The sequence below is a fragment of the Elephantulus edwardii genome, unplaced genomic scaffold (genome assembly GCF_000299155.1).
Source record: "Elephantulus edwardii isolate Elephantulus edwardi_28Jun2011 unplaced genomic scaffold, EleEdw1.0 scaffold00028, whole genome shotgun sequence".
NCBI lineage: Eukaryota > Metazoa > Chordata > Mammalia > Macroscelidea > Macroscelididae > Elephantulus > Elephantulus edwardii.
Genome location: NW_006399778.1, coordinates 6,169,796 through 6,186,818, shown reverse-complemented (window position 1 = coordinate 6,186,818; position 17,023 = coordinate 6,169,796). Strand labels below are relative to the sequence as shown.

The 17,023-nt window shown below is 41.9% G+C and overlaps 1 protein-coding gene across 1 annotated transcript in view; it reads right to left on the bottom strand.

The window, feature by feature from the left end:
• The window catches only part of STPG1 (sperm-tail PG-rich repeat containing 1), a 49,428-nt gene that overhangs the window by 27,509 nt on the left and 4,896 nt on the right, over nucleotides 1–17,023 (bottom strand). The window contains exons 2-4 of the mRNA XM_006883654.1: nucleotides 15,521–15,639; nucleotides 5,321–5,422; nucleotides 1,886–2,056 (exon numbers count right to left, since the gene is read on the bottom strand). Of these exons, the coding sequence (XP_006883716.1) occupies nucleotides 1,886–2,056; nucleotides 5,321–5,422; nucleotides 15,521–15,639 (392 nt within the window). The remainder of the gene's footprint in view (nucleotides 1–1,885; nucleotides 2,057–5,320; nucleotides 5,423–15,520; nucleotides 15,640–17,023) is intronic.

Here is a 17,023-nt window from a genome sequence, read left to right as displayed (position 1 = left end):
CCAAAAGAACAAACAGGTATGTCTTGGGAAAAGTGTAGCCAGAATGCGCTTTGGAGGCAAAGATAGTAAAGTTTCATCTCTCATACTTTTGGGCATGGTGCTAGGAGAGGCTATTCTTTAAATAGTGACATTATGTTTAGAAAGTAGAGGGTCAACAAAAGAGAGGAAGACCCTCAATGAGATGGCTAGACAGAGTGATGGCACAGGATAGGACAGGGCCCAGGTCTGTTGTTCATAGGGTGGCTATGAGTCATACTTGACTTGATGGCACCTAACAACACAACAAACTAACTCAGTGTCCTTGAGTAAGAACTGACTCATAGCTAACCCTCAGAGGCTGTAAATCGCATAGGAAGGAATTGCCTATCTTTCTCCTTCTGAGCAGCTGGTGGATTAGAACTGCCTGCTTTGAGTTGCCAGGGCCACTCCCTACACTAGACCATCAGAGCTCCCATTGGTCTAATAGGCACCAAAATTATTGGAGGGAAGAGTCTTTATAGTTAAAAAGAAATGTTATTTAGAGAAGTTATAAAAGAAAATAGAAAATAAAGTATTCTAAGGTCAAAATATTCTTAAATATGATATAATAATAGCAATACCTTATGTATAATTCATGTCTTATGATTTTTTTAGGGGCTTTCATATTCATTAGGGAGCTCTAGTGGCTTCTTGTTGTTATTAGGTGCTGTAGAGTTAAGTACAACTTATAGCTTGTGGCTAGTGATAAGAACTTGCCTTTTACTTCTTATAATAAGCCTGCAGGACAAGTATTATTAATTCTCTTTTACAAGGGAGACTCAAAAAATAATACAATTTGTCTAAAGATGGCCCTATCAATCTCCATTTATTGTGTATTTCTTATGTGCCAGAGGTTATGCTAAATACTCTACCTAGATCTGATTTAACATTTGCATTAACATTGTAACATAGGCAGGTAATCCCATATTTACAGATTAATAAACTGAGTCCTGAAAAGGACTTGCCCAAGGCCACAAAGTTAGAAAGTAACAGAATCAAGGTTTGAATCAAACCTTCCCAAATCTCTCTTTTAGCCATCAATTATATTATTCTGCTTCAATGAGAACAAAGCAACAGTTAATTGTCAGAGCCCTACTATGGACTTGTTGTGGGTTTTTTAAAAATATTCTTTTCTGATGGGGAAGATGACATCTATTTCTCCAGAAGAGTCTCATAGCAAGGAATAGTATCTACAGATAATAATATACCGTTATTACAGATGAGAAAACTGCATCCTAGAAATTATAAGACAAAAGTGTTTAGAGTAAGTATTCCCACTATTCCACAGAGGTCTTCATATTGCACACACTTCTGTCTTGATTCTGTAAATCATAAGCAGCCTTTAAACTTCATTTTACCCACAGGGTAGTCAGTAAGTTCTAACTACTTTGATGTGTTTGTGCTGTGGTGTTGGAGAAGAGCACTGAACATCCCATGGATGACCAAGTGAACAAACAAATGTCTTGGAGAGGGTGCAGCTGAAGTGCTCTTTGGAGGCAAGAATGGTGAGGCTTTGCTTCACATACTTTGGACATGTTGCTAGGAGGTGTTATTCCTTGGAGAAAGACATGATGCTGGGAAGGGTGGAGGGTCTGCGAAGGTGAGGAAGAGCCTGAACCAGGTGGATTGATGAGGTAACTGCTGTAATGGATTCTTGTATATCAGGAAATGTGAGGACGGCACAGGATAGAGCAGGGTTCAGATCTTTTGTTCACAGGGTTGCTATGAGTCGTACTCGACTCCACAGCACTTAACAACAACAACTTTGATAATTGCATTAAAATGTTATTTCCCATCCTTCTCCTCCTCTTCTTGTTGTAAGCCATTTCTTCAATATCTATGCCCTGAATGCGTGCTATGTTCTTACGTTGTAATGATTTGGTGCAGGAGTTTCAAATTTGAGAACCCTGTTACAACTTGGCAACTGGAACATGCTGGAACAGGAATTACTGAAGTCTTTCTTTGCAAAAATACACGATGGAACAGAGTACGTATTAGACGCAGGATATTTAGAAATTATCTTCTCCATTCGGGTGCTCTGTAAGAAGACAGACAAAGAAATCAGCATTGTCACATAATCTCTTGGCTCTGAAAGAGAGATGTCAAAAAGATGATGCCCAAAACAAAGTCTAACAGCTTTTTATAATGTGAAATTCTAAGAGGCAATGCTAATAAACTGACCTTTGGCTTTGAGGATTTAGTCTTAGAAAATGCAAGTACAGTCTTGCTTTAATTTCTGTAATTTAACTCAAATTATTCATATGTTTGTGACATGGCAAAGTCATTTTGCCTGAAATGCTGTTCTATTCTATGACCTTATGTTTGACTCAGCTACTGGGTAAGTTAAGTGATAGAGAATGTTCGGGCCTTTTCCTCCAAACTAGGCGAGGCTTGTCTTCTGAGTAAAAGTCTCAAATCTTGTTTCTCACAGTTAGATGCACATCTTAAAAGTATAAGGATCCATGGAACTTACTGTTCACCCACACATCCCACCTCCCACTTAATTTACTGGTTTCATTAAGCCCCAGAATATTTCGCTGTTCAGCAGCACCAAGCGCATGCCTTTCAGGAAGTAATGATAAACTATTTTCAGTTGAAAAACAAACAGAATCAATGTTTGCCAAACAAAAAGGGACAAAAGCCATAGAAACTAGATGATAACATCACTTTACCCTAGGATAGTATGGCAAGTATTGGAGTCAGATAAAATGGGGGGGGAATTCCCCAAATTTTCTAAAGTACTGTTTCTCAAAGTGTGTTCCCTGGCATACCAGCTCTCCAATGTGCTAGGATTGTGGGGGTGGTGGTAGCAGGGGGTGGGCGAAAGTCAAAGGGTCAAATAAATTAAGGAAGGTTCTCATACTGTATTCTCATTTTGAAGATTCATAATATACATTTGGTGTATTAAATTATCTAAATTCTACTTTTAAAATAATCTGCTTAACTTTGTTTTATTAATCTTTCCTAAACTTATTAGAATGATTTGGGCCTGAAACACCTGCTAACATAACAGACTACAGGCAACATTGTTTTTTAAAACATTCCCAGCTGCAGCAAAGTTTCATGAAGCATCATAATCTGAGTTAGTCTCAGAATGTAGTTCAGGTAATACCCACTCGTCCACAATCTCCGTTTCCCCTAACCATCTTGACTTTTTTTGTTTGCCAAACCCATGGCCTCCAGCCTCACTACATGGCACTTATGGAATTGTCTCGAGCACACTAACTGTTCTAGAATGACTTCTGTCATCAGGCAGACACAGAAAGGTCACCAAAGTCACCTCTCCACCATCCTATTTAACTTCCCAGTCAATCCTTGTGAGTAAATCTGGAGCGAAGATTTGAAAGACATTAATGAGGTTCTTTCTATCATTTGGATTTAGAGAGATGACAGGTCCTCTCAAAAGACTGGGTGTAGCTGTTCCAGGAAGTTTCTAAAATTTATGGGGCCACAGAGGTTTAGGCATCAGCCTCACCCTCAAGTATAGTCCTCTTGGTTACACCAGTGTCAATAAGGCAGAGGTCCCCACTTTTTCCTCTCATGGGGGCTATTTTTGACTCCTACAGAGGTTGAACACCTGAAGTGGAGAAGATGCTAAATGTGGAATCACTGAAAGAGGTATGAAGGTAAGGAATTCACATCCAACCCAGAGGAGAGCTAGGTAAGCTGTGGGGCCTTCCAACAGATTCCCATCAACCATGTATGGGCCCTGTCCAAGGATCTAGGAACCTAAGTGTTCCCCTAAAGAAAAATAAATATAAAAGTACAAAATACCAGTAAGAGATGAATAAGAGGTAGCCCGAAGAACTCTGTGTATCCCTTCTGTTTGCTTTGCTCTGGGTTTTTAATGACCTGGAAGGCCTGATGGGGTCCTGTAACATTCACCTCTTCTCTTGGGCCCCTTTTCTCCCAGCCTGGCCTCCACCAAGAGAAGGACATTTGGAAAGTTACCACACATGAAGTTTCATAGTGATTTGATGGTGTGCTGTGATTCAGTCCCTTTTTTTGGCACCAAGCAGGAAGGGGCAGTGCCAGTATTTAGCAAAGAGATTCTCGGAGAGAAAACCTAGCTGCTGCAGGAAGTATTATACATGACTCAGGTGGTAACAATCATAATATTTAGCATGTTTACGAAGCTGTGCAGTTTCAAAGAGCATTTCACCCATTGCAACGTTAATGTGCCCAGTGCCTCCAGGGAGTCTCTGTGTTTTATGAGGCAACTAGGACACTGAAGGGTGACGTGCTGGAGGTCACACAGAGAATCCACAGCTGAGTCAGGAGCAGGTCTGAGTTCTCGTCGCTTGTGCCAGGGCATGGGGAGAGACGGTACTTCTCCTGCCGATTGTTCTGAGTGTCTTTAGTAGCAGTGCTTGGGGCCGAGACCGCGGGAGAGGCGTGGTTGTTTTGTGAATTTATGTGGGCATGTGCAACCTCAATTTCTTTGGTGATGGGGAGTGAATTCCAAGCTTGGTTTCTTTCTTGAGCATTCAGCTCTGCCAAACTTGAATTCCAACAAGAAGTGGCTGCATTCAGCATGTCTTAAATGGCCCCTTTGTGTAGTTCGTGTGTTTCTTTAACCCAATACCAATATGAGGCATCATAACTTTGCAAGAGATTATTATAACTTTTAAAGGGACAGAAAAGCGTGTGCTTTTGGTTAATGTTGGAATCTTTTTCGTGTTTCTACCACAGTACCTCACCCAGGACAGTTCTTTTCTCTTGATATATTATGGCCTTAGTTACCAAATGGCTTTTTTTACTGTTAGAGAACTCAACAAAAAGAAATTCCTCCAATATATAAAGAGGAATAGAGAAGGAAGTCACTAACTTTTGAGTCCTTGCTTGATTTTTAGGAGGGTTTTTTGGTTGTTGTTTTTCTCTTTTTTGTCAAATGATGTTATATCAATAATTTTAGCAACCTGTTAGTTTACCCTGTGTAAGAATCAGATCTTATATCTTATATAAGACGTGTAAGGACAGCATTCTTTTCTAGTCACTGGCATAACTAAAAATTCCAGGAAAACACTTGCTTAAGGAAAATTCCTTAATGATGTCAAAATGGGCTTTGCATAATCAACTTCTAAATATTCTTCTAGCTTCATTCCCCATTCTGGCACTATGAGAAAAATCACCTAAAGATAGGAGTTCCAGTTTGCATGCATTGAATATGAGGAGGTGGCAATTCTCCTAATTAGAATTAGGCACCAATGGAGAGAAAGGGCCAGACTGTTAGTGTATGATCATGCAGTGAAGACAATTACTGGCCAGGCTAATGACCAGACTCAAGAGAAAGGGCCCTCACCAAAGAAGGAAAAGTGCACGTTCCCTTCTTCGACAACGAGACACTGTTGAATACGAGAGGCTGGTGAATGATGTCATAGAATCCAGGACCTGGGATATCATCCTGAAAGGGAAAAGAACATGACATCATTGGGGTGCATTGAATTGCGTTGTGTTTTTCCGCAGGCTTTACATCCATTAACACTAAGCCTCACTCTAATCCTCCAGGATGGGCACCATCTCCATTTCAGGGATGACATCCGGTTCCACCGTTTACCTTGCTCAATCACGGCCTTAGTTACCTAGCACTGGGCTGGTATTCCAACCCCAGTCTGTGACTCCAACTTCAAGAAGAGATTGCGCTCTTTACAATACACACAAACTGTCACATTCCACAGGAAGGCTGTTGTTTTTCATTCCATTAGAGAAATGAGCATATAATGGGATAGCAAACGTGGCTGACATACGAGTCAAAGTATATTGATTGGGTAAGTCAAGCTCACGGTGAGGGAAGGGTGACCGATTTCACGTCAGCCGCACCCCGCCTGACTCAGCTTCCTCCTCAGCCCTTTAGAACAGAACGCAGGGAGTGTTTCTGTTTATAAAGCAAAATGAAACAAAAACAACCTTCATCTCAAGCAAGACCATTTCTAGCGCTCAGATAAAAAGAGGCAGGCTCCTAGGGCTCAGGTGCCAACTGATGCAGGAATGTTGGAGCAGAATAAACAAAAGCTTGACTTCTAAGCTCACTTCTGCTATTGCAGTTAATTAGCATTTCATCTCATTTCCCATGCCAGTTACCAGAGGGAAGTCAATGTTGACAGAAGTTGGCCAAGCAAGTGGCATGAAATGCTAAGGATGCTTCACTGTCTCCAGACTTGACTAGGAACTTGTCAGAGGCTCCCATTTGCTCCTCACCCTCACCCCAGGAGGAATGACTGTACTCATTTTCTAGATGGAGACACTGCAGCCCATGGAGGTGAATTTTCCCAGAGTCTCACTGCTACAAAGTGGCAGTGTATGAACTCAGTGTGAAGTGCCTGGTGTGTGCTAGCTTGTTTACTCCTTACACAGGTCCTCTGCAGTTAGACTAGCAATGGGGCCACTTTAAGGAAAATGACACCCAGAGACATAAATCAGGTCCTCAGTGGGAAGAAACTGATTTAAGCTGAGAGTCTGATTCTAGAGCTTGCTGTCCACACTGCCTGCCACTCAGTCTCATCCTCTCTCCACCATCCCTACTACCTTCCCTGGGACGGGCAAAGCTCAGCCATTCCTGGGGCTGCCTCCTAGAACTTCCTAGTCTAGCTATGGCAGTGCGATCACAGTGAACTGTAACAGATAGTGTCAAAGGAGTTATTAACAGGAAGACTGAGGCTGACCGTGAAACACACGGCAGAACCAAGTAGAGTTAAGAAAAGAATACATTTTTCAGAGGCAGGAAAAAATATACATTTATTGAGTGATTGTGATTTGCCAGGCACTAATTTGAGTAGTCCTTTCCATGAAGTACTAATTTAGTTAATGCTCTTTTTTTAAAAAAAAATCTTTATTATTTTTATTATTTTGTGTGTGTGTACCATCAAATCGGATCTGACTGGTAAAGGAGGAGATTGACTCTCCTTCTCCAGCAGAGCATCTGGTGGATTCAAACTACATACCTCTGGGATTGCAGTGTGTTAATGCTCATTTTAAAGGTGAAAAGACTAGGCCAAAATACTAAGGCCCAGGGACCAGACAATCGCAGTGTTGGAATGCACATTGAGGCAATCTAGCTAGAGAGTTCACTCTGAACTGCAAAGCCAACCTAAATCTCAGATGAGATAGTATTAAAAACCCCAAAACAAAAAAGCCTTGACTGGGTTAAAATTCCAGAGTCTCAGTGCTGCTAGTAATGAACTTGAACAAGGCACCTCTCTAGGCCTCCATTTTCATCATCTGTAAAATGAAAACTTTGAACCAATCAATGTCTTGAGTTGCCTTCTAGTTTCCAGAATTTCTGAATCTTGGAGAAGTAAAAAAATGTTAAATGGAACCAATACTCTTCTACTTTAAACAAGCAGTGGATACTGAGGACATGGGTCTCTAGCTCCTGGTCTACCCTCTAATTACTACCAACTGCACATGAGAATTTCCTGGACACAAATAAATGCTGGGGGAGCTGGAACTGCCAGACAAAAGGCAAGCATCTGAGTTAAACTTGCATCTTAAATAAATAACAAGTCACTATTTTAATATAAGCACATCCATGCAATATCTGGGACATATTTATATTAAAATAAGAGTCCTGTGGTTAAGCATTTTGTTGTTATTGGAAGACCAGCAGTTCAAGCCTACAATCTGATTCATGGGAGAAGGAAATGACCACCTTGGGAATCTAGGAAGTAGTTTTGTACTTGATCCTATTGGGTATACAAGTTGGAATCAACTCCATGGCAGTAGGCTTAGTTTTAACTGGTCATAGTAAAAGAATAATTAATTCATTGTTGTCAAGGCAGAACTAACTTATAGCTGACATGATTCTGGGAAGGGAGGAGGGTCAGCAAAGGAGAGGAAGACCCTCAGCCAGGTGGATCGACACGGTGACTGCTGCAATGGGCTCTTGTGTATCAGGAAGTGCGAGGAAGGCACAGGATAGAACAGAGTTCAGCTCTTTTATTCATAGGATTGCTACAAGTCGACTCAACGGCACCTAACAACAACAGCATGGAAGAAGCATGCCTATTTTTTCTCCTGTGGAGCTGCTGGTGGATTTGAACCACCAGAGAGGTGCCACCTTTGGATTTGCAGCACAACTCCCTACAAAATGTCATCAGATCTAAGTCTCTTGCTTTTATGATTTGCTAAATCTGGCAGCCTTTGTTGTCATGTACCATCAAGTTGATCATGACTCATAGCGACCCTATGAATAATGGTTCTGAACCTGGCCATATCCTATGCCAACCTCACAGTCTCTGACATACCTGCCCCATTGCCACAATCACTATGGCAATCCATCTCATCCTGGGTCTTCCTCTCCTACACTGTCCCTCCACCTTTCCATGCATGATGTCCTTCTCCAAGGTCTGATCACTCCTGGCCACATGCCCAAAGTGTTTGGGATGGAGCTTCAAAAGCCTTGTCTCCAGCGAGCCACCTGGTCTCACTCTCTGCAGGACAAACTTGTTTGTTCTCTTGGCAGTCTATGGTATGCTCAATACTTTTCTCCAGAACCGTAACTCGAAGGCACAGATTCTATTTCTGCTTCCTTATTCACTGTCCAGGTCTCAGATGCATAGCAACAAATTGAGAAGACCATGGTCTGGACCAGGTGCACCTTAGTCTCTAGACTGACATTGTTGTGTTGCTCTTTCGCAGCCCTGTTGTTCTGATGGTGGTGTGTGCCATCAAGTCGAAATTGACCCACAGCTGACCCTCTGGCAGGTTTTCAGAGGCAGTTAATCGCATGAGAGAAGTATGCCTGTCCTTTTCCCATGAAGCAGCTAGTGGATTTGAACAGTTTGCCTTTGAGATTATAGCACAGTTTCTTACCAGCCTTGTTGTAACTGTTCTTGGGTACAGTCGAGTCTGAACCAACCCACACCTGACCCTGCAGTGGGTTCTTCAGAGGCAGTAAATCACAGAGGAGGAGATTGCCCATCCTTTTCCCTACTGGGGCCTTACTCATGTTTTATTTCTGCCACATTACACATTTTTTAGGGTCTAGGGGAAATAGGAAGGAACTTTGTGAATGTTTGCCTCTTAGCCTAGAGCGATGGAGATTGTTTGTTCTTAGTGAGTGTCTAAAGAGGTCTTCCAGAGAGTGATGTGCTGAAGATGGCCAACACCAGCTTCTCAGGGGAGTGATTGTTAAAATTTCATTTATTTGGCTGATATGTTGTTAAGCCTTTGGGAACTTAAAATTAGCCAAAGTGAAAATATTATACCATAGATATCAGCGAGTGCTATAAATCAGGACTACTGGTTTCTAGGTAATTGAATGAAGGGTTCTATATGCAGAAGAAGTTTAGGTGCTTTTATTGGGGTTGAATGGACAGCTCCCTGGGAGGGCAATAAAACTCACTTCTGGAAATAAAACTCACTTCTGGAATGACAATTCAAAAACCTCCTACTAATATTTTGAGATTCCTATGCATTTTTAGCTTCTTAGTGCATTCCCAGAGAATAAGAATCCAAGTTGCAAGGGACTCTCTGAGTGCCTTTCTTCACCACTATGTCCTTACCCTACACACCTGTGTCATACCATTTTTATGCTTCTGATCACTATGGAGGGGAAAAAGAAAAACCAGCAAGCATACTTTGAATAAGAAAACAAAACCTTTTTTGTTCAGAATGGGCTAGGGGAATAAGAACAGTTGTTATTGTTGTTATGCACCATCAAGTACAATTCATAGTGACCCTATGAACATATCTGAACTCTGTCCTATCCTGTACCATCCTCAGCATCTCTAACATACTTGAGCCCATTGTTGTCATCACTGTATCAATCCATCTCATTGAGGGTCTTTCTCTCTTGCTGGTCCTCCATCTTTCCGAACACAATGTCCTTTTCCAAGGAATAGTCCCTCCTAATAACATATCCAAAATATGTGAGACAAAGGTTTGCCATCCTTTCTTTCAAGGAGCATGGTGGCCTCACTTTAAAAGAGAAAATGTTCTCTTGGCCATCCGTGTGATAGTCAGTGCTCTTCTCCAACACCACAGCTCAAAGGAATTGGTTCTTCTTCTGTCATCCTTATACATTGTCTGGCTCTCAGATGCATATAGCAAGTGACTGGAAATACCATAGCCTGAATCAAACACAACCTTAGTCTTTTAACTGAACACATTGCTCTGGGACGGGGTGGGGGTGGCAAGATAGGGGAAGGGTAGAGGAAGAGGTTAGAAATAGAATATCCCTTGGGAGCCCTAAGGGAGCAGCCAGGAAATGAGAATAAGATGTATGGAGGCGGTCACTTCCTTAAAGTGTGTTTCTTAGTCTCCCACGTCAAGAGCTGTAGTTGTTTCGGATGCTATTAAATTGGCTCCAAATCAAAGTGACATTCTGTACATCAGGATGGAACTCTGCCTGACCCGGTGCCACCTTCCCAATCTCTGGTATAGTCAAGCCTGTTGTTGTAGCCAATGTGTCAATCCGGCTGGCTTCCTCTTTTTCCATGACCCTCCACTTTATGGAGCATGATGACCTTCTCCAGGGATTGGCCCCTCTTGAGAGCACACCTAAAACAAGGGTAGTTGTTGTGTAGTATGGAGTCAGAACCCACTCATAGCTGGCTCTCAAGGGTGGTTTCAATGACAGTAATTAGCACCGGAGGAGATTATTCATCTTTCTTCTCTGGAGCAGTTGGTGAATCCAAACCACATCCCTTTGGGTTGGTAGCACAATTCCCTATCACGAAGTTACCAGAGCTCCCTTAGAAGGGAAGCGTGGGTTTGAGAAAGTAAAGGTGTCTGTGTCACTGAGCCACTTGAGCAGACGAGGAAGAGGGCTGGTTGGGAAACAAGGTCAGACATGAGAAGTGAAACGTGTAGCTTCAAAGCATCAGAGATGATCAGAATTGTCTCTGAAGAATAACCATACTTCCCTTTTCTAAGGGCCTTCTTCTCTCTAAAGGCTGATATATCAAGTAAACAAATACTTATTAAAGCCCCACTCTCTGCTGGGTCATGTGCTAAAGGCTGAAAATACTGGCGCAGCCTCACAAGTAATGGGATGAAGAAGGCAGTCACAGCTGTGAGAAATGGATGAGTCCTCAAGATTTGATGAGAAATGCATAGATTTGAGTTGGGGCCATTCATTCATTCAACCATTTCTAAAGAGCTATAAAGGTCTGGAGAGGGCATGAGGCTGGAAGCACTCAGAAATGCTGTCCCAGGGATTCCCTGGTGGGTGAAGACAAGAGGTGCCCTCACGGGAAAGCATGGTGACAACAGATGTACAATATGACAGGAGTAATCATGTCCCATATTATACATGTATGAACTGGTGATTCAGATTCACTGCCATGTATTTTCATCACAATTGAAAAACAAAAATAAATCCGTAAAGCAGCTACAGTGTTGCCATGAAGTCCACTCAAAGCAGCAGCACCTCTCCATCAGTTCTCTGAGGTGGTAAAGATTTACAGGAAGAGATTGTCTGTTTCTTCAAAAAAGAAGCCAGTGGACTTGAACTGCTGGCCTTTTGTTTAGCAATCCAAGACGTATGCACTCTGCCACAAAGACTTCTTAAAATGACCTGATACGTTAAACCAACACTTTATGGTAATGTTGGGCAGATAGTAGTCAAAGCCACAAAACAGGCCTGTGGGAGTTCAAACGAAGACATGGTCCCTTCTAAAAAGGGGGACACTGGTCAGATCCTGTTGACTACCCACAGGGCAATGGTGTCTAGAAACCAGGAGCTGCTACCTGGGTTTGATCTTGCTCTGCTGGACTACTTACCAAGCCCTATTTGTGTCTTGGGGTCATTGTCTGAAAAATTGGTATAATAAATGGGATTTAAGCCACAATAGCTGATTTTAATATGTAGCTGAGTGTACACTTGGGGTAATTGTGCCCTTGAAACACAAATAGCTCTGCAAACTGAGCTTGTTTTAATTTAAAGATCCCTGTCATTTGGAATAGCATTGCTCTGGTGTCTTACGTTATTAAATGAGTGAACAGTATTCACTTCGTACAGTTTCACCCCAAATTAAATCCTGACCTGCCTACCACTCAGGAGCATGGACTTACTTCTAGGATTCTGTATGAAAGTAACATGAGTTTTAAATGCACCCAGGTCCCACCACTATTCAATCATTGGAGCATGAAAGGGATCAGGCTTAAAATCACAAAATCCTAATCCCTGGCAAGGTCCTACCCACTGTAACACCCTTATTTTTAAGATGAGAAAATGGAGATGCAAAGACATTCGTGAAAGCTTTCGAATGACACAGCTTGAGAAACAATGACGGCAAGCCAGAGTGGCCTGGGGATGCAAGAGAAGAAGTGGGTGAAGAAAAAAGTCCAAACGTCTGTGGAGTTATGGTCCATCAGGGCTTATGCGTGTCACTCCATGTGCACAAAGTCACCAACACATTTGCAAACAATTGTAAAATGTGCAGGCGAGTGAACTTCATCCCAGAACTAAAACTGCCAGACTGCACGCTGGCTGTCGGCCTTGCACCCAGCTGTCACGTGCTTCCAGTGGAAGAGAGCTGGGCAGCAGGCCCTGGTGGTTCTCGGCAGAGCCGAACTGCCCAGGCTAGCGCACGTTTCAGCCAGCTCGGCTTCTCTCCGGTGAGGATGTACTAAGTGGGTCACGGAACTCAAGTGAGGCCACAACCGTGCTATGAGAACAGACACGAGGGTGTGTATGATTCATGGTTTAAGAAGGGGGGTGAGGCAGGCACTGGAGTTTTAAAATCTGTTTTTAATTTGTGTTGCCTCACTAAATTATTGGGTGATGCTAAACAAGAGCCTTAACTTCTCTGTGCCCGTTCCCCTCAGGAAAAAAAACGAGAACAATGAGCACAGGATCAGAAGCTCTTTCTTAATAGCTTGAAGAGACCTTAAAAATGATACAACCCTACAGTTAGTGTTTCTGATGAGGAAACTGAAGCCCAAAAGAGTCAACTGACTAGTTTAAATTAACACAGCTAGAGAGAGGAAAGAATCTGGGGGGCCCTGAGTTGTGGTTCCTGTGCCATTTTTATCAAATATACTGATTTACAAAATGCTTTCAAATGTTCAGGTGAAAGCTTTCCTACTGCCATGCCAAAGCAATCCAGGTTTGAAAAGTCAGGATCCAATTTCTCAGCTACTTCTCCTTTGATGCTGTGTTTGGTCTGGCTGCCTGCCATTGGAGCACTGTAAGTGCTTTGAACGTCCCTCGAATGCTGACTTCCACGCTCAGCTCAGCCCGAGCCTCGCTCACTGGCTTTCAGTCTTCAGAACCTGAGAGTTGGCCCTACACTGACTTTGGTCTCTTTCAAATAGGCCCTATCACAAACACTCTGACATTCCTAAACCAAATTTACAACTTCGCAGGTCACCAAACGGGGGTGTGGTGCAGCGTGTGGGAAGAGGATGAGGCTTCGGAGTGAGCTCGGAGTGAGCTCGAGCTGGGTTTGAGGTCTAATTCTTTCAACATTAATTCAGCAAATATTTAGGGAGGGCCCCCTAAGCGCCAAACCCAGTATTAGACATCTTGGGACACTGGGTGGGCCACCGAACTTCTCTAAGTCTCGGTTTCCTCTCCTGCTAAATTAAGATAATAAATCCTTCCTTTCAAGGGTTGTTCTGAGAATGAGTGATAGGGTCCAGAAATGACTTGGCACATAGTAGGGGACCAGAAAAATGGTGGCTACTCTTATTTTTATTGGAAGCTGGGTTGTTAATATACTGGGGATGGACTATATTGTTGTTAGGTGTCATTAAGTCAGCTTTGAGGCATAGTGACCCTACGTACAGAGGGAAACTCTGTCCAGTTGGGACCATCTTCAGAGTCTCTGCTGTCCTTAAGCCCACTGTTACAGTCACTTTATCAATCAATGGATCTTGTTATTGTTATTGTGCACTGTTGAGTCCGAACAAACCTATAGCTGACACTCTGGTGGGTTTTAGAGGCAGTTAATCACATGGGAGGAGATTGCCCATCCTTCTCCACAGAACAGCTGGCAGCCTTGAACACCTTTGGGATTGCAGCACAGCTTCTTGCCACTAGGCCACCATATTATCATTAAATTGACAAATGATAAACCAGTCAGAAAAGAAAAATGGAAACAGAGAAGCAGTTAAGACAGCCAGAAAGACTAGAGAGAGGAGAGAGAAAACACCTAAGCAAATGTCCTCTTTGTCATCTTTAGGGGGGGAAGCCTGTAAGAAATTGAAAACCATAGATATATGTTTTCTTCCTTAGAATTCTAAAACCTGGGAAGTGGAAGGAACTTAGGTCTTCTTGTTGGGCATTCTCATCTATAGAGGAGGAAGCAGGCTGTGGGGCGAACGGTCTGGCGCCTCAAAGTCTCATGCATTCACCCCCCCACCACTTTAGTGAGGCAGGAGGGTAAAACTCACATTTTAAAAATGCAGTGAAAGGTTACTAAGATGCTGACTTTCTAAAAGAATGTCATTCTAAAGGCCTTGTCTAATGAGAAAAGGAGTGAAATATTTTATACCATTTTTTAAATTGTAATTTTCACTAAAGTTTACAGAAAAGCTGGATTGTCATTCATTCATTGTTTCACATTAGGAGTAAAATTGCTAAGGAAGAGATCTGTGGGTTGCGTCAGCCCCTGCTGGTGAGAGAGGAGAAGGCCAAACTCCAGACCAGATGGTTGAGATGGTATGAGCTGCCTCACAGCGACACTACACCGGGTATTTTGAGGCTGTAAATCTCCTTGAGAGGGGCTTGCCCATGGCTTTTGTGAGGAGCAGTTGGCAGCTTCGAACTACCAACCTTTTGGTTAGCAACACAATATATACTATGCCACCAAGACTTCTAAACATAGAAAAGCACAGTCCTCCAGTTGAATCTTACAGTGACCCTTTTACTAGGTTTCTGGGACTATAAATTCTCAAAGGAGGAGCAGCTGGTATCTCGATTTTTTTCAGTCTGCTGTCCAAGATGAAACATATTTTACCACAAGGGATCCTTACCTATAAAGTCCCAAGGGTTTAAGGAAGGGCCTGTTAGGAGCCAAGTGGAACTTTTCAGATCAGAGACGTGACACAGAGATTTAGGGAATGGATAGAGGTGGAGAAAACCCACTCTGAGGTACCCAACAGCAACAAAAAATTGTTCCCCGGAAGTTTATCAAAGAACCTCATCTCAAAGAAAATTCTAGATTTATGAGACTGGTTTATTTTTTTCCTCTCTCGTTATTTGAAGAAAATATTTCTTTCAGAAAGGAAGGCTGGTAAAGAGAGAAATAAGAATTTTACGATCTGAATTGTACTGTTTTTATCATAATTTAAAAACTAATCATTTTATTCTTTTTTTCATTTACTGTGGCACTATGGTAAATTCAAACACGGTTGTTTTTAATCCAGATGTAGATTTCCCATTTTCAAGCTTATTTACTGTTAGGGCACCTTACAGAGGGCGCTGTGTGGCTCCTTAAACAATCCTGCCCTCTACTGTTCAAAAAGATAAATACACCAGTCAAATAAAGTAGCCAATCTTGTGAGGCCAAATAGAACAAGGCTAAAATTCAGACTAAAAAGAAAATGTAATTACCTTTTTATAATAGAATCTCTTGACTTGACTATTAAATCCTTTTCTTTCTGATGTTGCATATTTCAAAGTTCGAAATCTAGAAGGAATGGAGGATTGTGTTGGATATGCAGCAGTGTAACCTATACAACAAAAAAACACAAATTAGCGAATACATGCAGTGGAATATGTAGGAAACAACTGTACGGTAAAGTTTCATTTTAAATGCAGTAATGAAAGTATTTACATTTTGACAAGAAATAAATATGTACATTTAAAAATATAGATATATCTTTTATACACACACCCCCCACCCCCCAACCCCCCGCCAGAGAGCATCCAGTGCAATCCCAAAGGCACATGGTTCCAACCCACTAGCTGCTCCAGAGGAGAAGGATGGGAAATCTTCTGTGTGATTAACAGCCTCTGAAAACCCACCGGAGGGTCAGCTATGGTTCTGATACTCCACAACAACAATAATTTATAAGAAAGATGTGCGTTAGGGCTGAGAGGTTGTTATATGGAAGCTATCTGTAAGGTTCATTTCTTAGTCTCTCAATTAAAAAACAACAAAACATAAAAATACTTTTCAAAACAAGGAAGCCTGCTCTTAATAGTAGTCCTTCAAGTTGAAAGGCTACTATTTAAATATCATTTTATATATAATTTGATAATTTAATTTATACATAGATAGAGATAGAGATATAGGTATAGATATAGGTAGAGCTAGAGCTAGAGATATATAGATATAATCACCACTGACAACATCATGACAAATTGCTGTTGTCAATAATTTCCTTTTTCTTGGATCCACAACCAACACTATGAGATATCACCCGAGTTAGAATAGCAAAATTTAACAGAACAGCAAGCAACAAATGCTGGCGAGATTGTGGAGAAACTGGAACCCTTATTCACTGTTGATGGAAGTATAAAATGGTGCAACCACTTGGAAGACGGTATGGCGCTTTCTCAAAAAGTTGCAAATAGAGATACCATTTGACCCAGCAATACCACTACTGGGAATATACCCCAAAGAGACCACACCTGCCACCTAAGCAGATATATGCACACCCATGTTTATCACAGCGTTGTTTACAATAGCAAAGAGATGGAAACAACCTAAGTTCCCATCAACAAAAGAATGGATAGAGAAGCTGTGGAATATTCACACAATGGAATACCACACTGCATTGAAAAACAAAGAACTCATGCAATATTATTCAAAATGTGTGACTCTCGAGGACATTATGCTGAGTGAAGTATCTCAGTCACAAAAGGACAAATACTGCATGGTGCCACTGTTGTGAAACAGGACTGACATTGGGGTTGGAAGAGACTGAGAAAGATGGGCTCAATAATATATATTGCACTGAAACAGATGAGGGAGAAAACTGTTTAAAAGGGATGTGTGATTAGGTATTTTTGTCATGACAGGAGTCCAGAGCGGAGGCTGCATAGTGGAGTGGACCTGGAGGGGAGGTATTGTAAAACATGAAAGAATTTTTCTTTTACTTTTCCAAGAGG